Source organism: Medicago truncatula, chromosome 4 (assembly GCF_003473485.1).
Source record: "Medicago truncatula cultivar Jemalong A17 chromosome 4, MtrunA17r5.0-ANR, whole genome shotgun sequence".
Lineage (NCBI taxonomy): Eukaryota > Viridiplantae > Streptophyta > Magnoliopsida > Fabales > Fabaceae > Medicago > Medicago truncatula.
In genome coordinates this window covers 5,559,799-5,564,283 of record NC_053045.1, presented here as the reverse complement: position 1 = coordinate 5,564,283, position 4,485 = coordinate 5,559,799, and the positions used below count along the sequence as shown (strand labels likewise).

Sequence of the window (4,485 nt, the reverse complement as noted above, 5' to 3'; positions counted from 1 at the left end):
TTTGAGAATTGAGTTTTGTTGCATATATTGCTTGCTATTTATAAGAATGAAACATTGATGTATTTTTGCATTTGATATTTACTGTCATTAGTTTTTTATTAAATAATGAACCATTCTTTAACAACTACATGTTTGCTTGATCTCCAAACCAAAGTCAAGACCATTTTTAAACTTGTCCTTACCTGTTCTCTTAATGGTAATTTTTTAATGTTACTATTTTGGGCTAAATGAAATGAAGTTAAGTTTAGACCAACATAATATGACACAAGTGGTATATATTTCGAACATTTAACCAATTTGTTTAGGGTTCGATCTTCGGCCGATGCATATGGCAAAATATACGTTAAGAGAGGTCAATCTCTTAAATGAATTTCAATTATCTTGGATGATTAATCTCTGACTTTCTCACGGAATACATTTGTTAAAAAAAAGCTAAGATAAATTAGACTTTTTCTTAGTTCTTGAGACTTAATTATAACAATAGTTGGTGGAATATGGAAAATATTCGAGTAATTGGCAGAGTCATACCATTACTAAAATACACCCTCCGGTCACTAATATAAGTAAAAATTCACTTTTTAGATACATTCAATTAATGATGTATGTGATCTTTATTATATGTCACATATAATAAATTGAAACACCATCTCTGATTTACCCTTTCAACAAATAATTAACAAAAGAGATGATTTTAATTCAAATTAAGATCAGTTTAGTACTTTGTATCTGTTGTGGGCTAAATCAACATAAGATCAGTTTAGACTTTGTCTTAGTTCTGGAGACTCAATTATAACTGCACTCTCTTTTGCAAACTTACCTTTTGATGATTGCGTGTGATTAGGATTTAAAGTTTAATGTGGCAATTTCTTGAGTAATTTGGTCACAAACATGCCATCACTAATACAAGGCGAAATAGAATGACCATTTCCGAATTACCCAGTCAACAAGTAATTAACTGAGGCTGAGGGCAATCATCGCAAAATTTGTCATTCATTCCCAAAAAAAAACAATGCTCCATGGACCGAATTGGATTTTTTTTTTGTGTTTGTTTCTATTCTCTCCTTTATTTTGCTTGCGGTTTCGTGCTTTTTCACTTGACTGTCATATTAGATTTAGGTTTGTTATTGTTGTCGTTGCTCGAGGTTATTTTGATATTGGTTACTACTTACCTTTACTCCACACATCTAAATTTATTGGAGTGATTTTGAGCTCGAATTCACAATAATTTTATTCCATTTTTTGATATTTTATGAAATGTTTCCACTACATTGTTTGAAAAGTGGGTGGAACAAAAAGAGTTATAACTTTTTAATTCCACTCTACTTTTTTAAAACACTATTATCATGTCAAATATATTACGACTAAAATATTATTTCCTTAAAAAGAATTGCAACTAATACAGAAAAACCAGTGCAAGAAAATGTGATAGGATCCCTTTTTAATATTGAAAAAGCACACGAAAAAAATAGAACGCAAGAAACAAGACTGAGCAAGCAAGAGGAATTGATGGGGTATTGTGCTGAAAATTAAGAATTGTAACATGAGTATTGATGGAAGATGCAAAAGATAAAATCTAAACAATAAAAGATAATTATTTACCATTCCATTCCATCTCACTTCATTACATTCGATCAATCCAAACATAATATAAAATCTAAGTATACAAAAGAGAGTGCAATTATAATTAAGTCTCTAGAACTAAGACAAAGTCTAAACTGATCTTATTTTGATTTAGCTTAGAGCTTTTCCAATATAAAATAACAATTACAAGGAGAACAGTTCCTAAACTTTATCTTAATTTGAATTAAAATCAGAAGTTAATTATTTGTTGAAAAGGTAAATCAGAAATGGTCTTTGAATTTTGCCGTGTGAAAATATTAGTAATGGTACGATTGTGCCAATTACTCAAATATTTTCCAAAGTCCACCAACTAATATTTATAATTAAGTCTCTAGCATTGAGAAAAAGTCAAAATTTATCCTTTTTATTTTTAAACAAAAGAATATATGTCCTCGTAAACTTAACTCATAAGAATAATACATAATATATATAAGGTTTTGAGTTCGAATTCTGGAAGAAAAAAAACAGAAATATATCACTAAGCACAAAGGAGAGATAAATCATCTTAAATAACTGAAATGCATTTAGGAGATTGGCTTCTTTTAACATATAATTTGCCATAGAAACCAGCCGAAGATCAAACCTAGACAAAATGGATAAACACCAAAGAATATACCATTTATGCCACACACAGTGTTGGTCTAAACTTATCTTAATTTCATTTTGCCCAAAATATTTTCATTATAAAATTACCATTACGAGAATAGGTTGTAAATTCAATGTCAAGTGGACACGGCCATGCAATTAAAAATGGTCTTGACTTTGGTTTGGAGATCAAGTATACATGTAGTTGTTAAAGAATGGTTCATTATTTAATATGAAAAAAAAAAAAAAAAAAACTAATGACGGTAAATATCAAATGCAAACCACTTCAATGTTTCATTGTTATAAATAGCAAGCAATACATGCAACAAAACTCAATTCTCTCACAAGTTATTTACATAAGAAGAATATTAAAGAGTAGTACTGAGTTACAAAAATGAAGATTATATACTTCCTTGTTAGCATCTTGGCTTTGGCATCCTCTCTTGCCTTTGCTTATGATCCCAGCCCTCTCCAAGACTTTTGTGTTGCAATCAAAGACCCCAAAGATGGTGGTATGTATATATTCCTTAACTTTAAGTCTTAATATAAGATGCTCCTTACAAATATCATACGTTTTCGTTTTAGTCTCTGTAAATATATTTTTATGGTTTTAGTCCTTGTAAATATAGATTCTTTTGTTTTGGTTCTTGGTTGTTTCCTGGTTTAGCTAGGTCATTACTTGAAAATATACTATAATTTCTTTGATATAACAAAACTATGATTTGATAATTTGCAGTATTTGTGAATGGAAAATTCTGTAAAGACCCCGCACTTGTTAAAGCTGAAGATTTCTTCAAACATGTTGAAGCTGGGAATGCATCTAACGCACTAGGCTCTCAAGTGACTCCTGTCACTGTAGACCAACTATTCGGACTTAACACACTTGGGATATCTTTGGCTCGCGTTGATTTTGCGCCTAAGGGTTTAAACCCACCTCACATCCACCCTAGAGGAACAGAGATCCTTATAGTACTTGAAGGCACTCTTTATGTTGGATTTGTCACATCAAATCAAGACAACAATCGTCTCTTTACCAAGGTGCTCAACAAGGGTGATGTGTTTGTGTTCCCAATTGGTCTTATTCATTTTCAACTGAATGTGGGATATGGCAACGCTGTTGCTATTGCTGGACTTAGCAGTCAAAATCCAGGAGTTATCACTGTTGCAAATGCTTTGTTTAAATCAGATCCTCTTATTTCCGACGAAGTTCTTACCAAAGCTTTTCAAGTGGATAAGAGCATAATTGATTATCTTCAAAAACAGTCTTGGTATGACAACAACTAGTCGGAGAACATGATCAGTCGACTGTTTACTCTAAATTGATAGGTGTCTTTAGGTTTCGAATCACCTTGTGCAAGCAACCCTCTCTGCTTATTATTATTGTAATAAATAAAGTTCACATTTGTTATTTGACTATATAGTTGTTTTGTTTTCAGTTGAATTTGGTTTGATAATAGATTGTTGTAAAAAACATTGGATTTGTGTAAAATAATAATTTTTCTATACTCCATCCATTATAATGTTAATTAGAATTATTCATGGTTCTTTCTAGCGAAGTGTTTCTCTTGATTGACATTGTTATGTAGTCTTTATGCTACACTTGAATTAAAGAATGAAAAGTGAACAAAAGCTATGAAGGAAGAATTGCAATAAATTGATAAGAATCACACCTGGGAGTTAGTATTATTATCACCTAACTTGAAAGCTATAGATGTAAGATGAGTTTTCAAAATAACCTATTTTCTGGTGAGAGCCACCTATAGTCTTGTGTGGGCATGTGGCTACACTACTAATTCATGTTAGTATATAATGGTATATATATGCCAACCAAATGCCCCCATTGCAAGGTTCTGGTAAACATTGTCAACCAATAGGATGAGCACCTTTGTTTGATGGCTAGCCTTAGCAAGACACTATATAATGGATGCACTTTCTACCTTCTTATTAACTAACCTTGAATATCCTCTATAGTTCTTGTAAGGCTCGATCTCACTTCCTTAGATGTGATGGACTTGCACCATGTTGCATTTCTTTTGAGCAATTAATGATTTATTTGTAGCAAATTTTTGGCCAAATATACATTTTTTGTCCTTTAAATTTGACAAAATATCATGTTAGTCCTTTACGTTTGTTAAATTAACAACTTAAATAACATTTTTGAAAGTTAAAAATACATAAAGGACTTATTTAAAACATAAGGGACTAATTCGATATTTTTGTCAAACTAAAGGATGAAAAAATGTATTTAGCCTAAAATTTTGTTTCAAATTAAATTATCAT

General features: G+C 31.0%; 1 protein-coding gene across 1 annotated transcript; it reads left to right on the top strand.

Annotated features, from left to right (window-relative positions):
- Positions 1–2,553: 2,553 nt before the first annotated feature.
- Positions 2,554–3,720, top strand: LOC11422481 (germin-like protein subfamily 1 member 7). The gene is made up of 2 exons (XM_003604681.4): positions 2,554–2,717; positions 2,942–3,720. The coding sequence occupies exons 1-2, from the start codon at positions 2,600–2,602 to the stop codon at positions 3,487–3,489; spliced, it is 666 nt and encodes a 221-aa protein (XP_003604729.1). The 5' UTR covers positions 2,554–2,599; the 3' UTR covers positions 3,490–3,720.
- The last annotated feature ends 765 nt before the right edge of the window (positions 3,721–4,485 follow it).

Excerpts from the sequence above, each read along its gene's own strand:
- LOC11422481 (XM_003604681.4), top strand. The coding sequence starts at position 2,600 with ATGAAGATTATATACTTCCTTGTTAGCATCTTGGCTTTGGCATCCTCT. Across the intron at positions 2,718-2,941 it reads CAAAGACCCCAAAGATGGTG|TATTTGTGAATGGAAAATTC; the intron begins GTATGTATATAT and ends GATAATTTGCAG.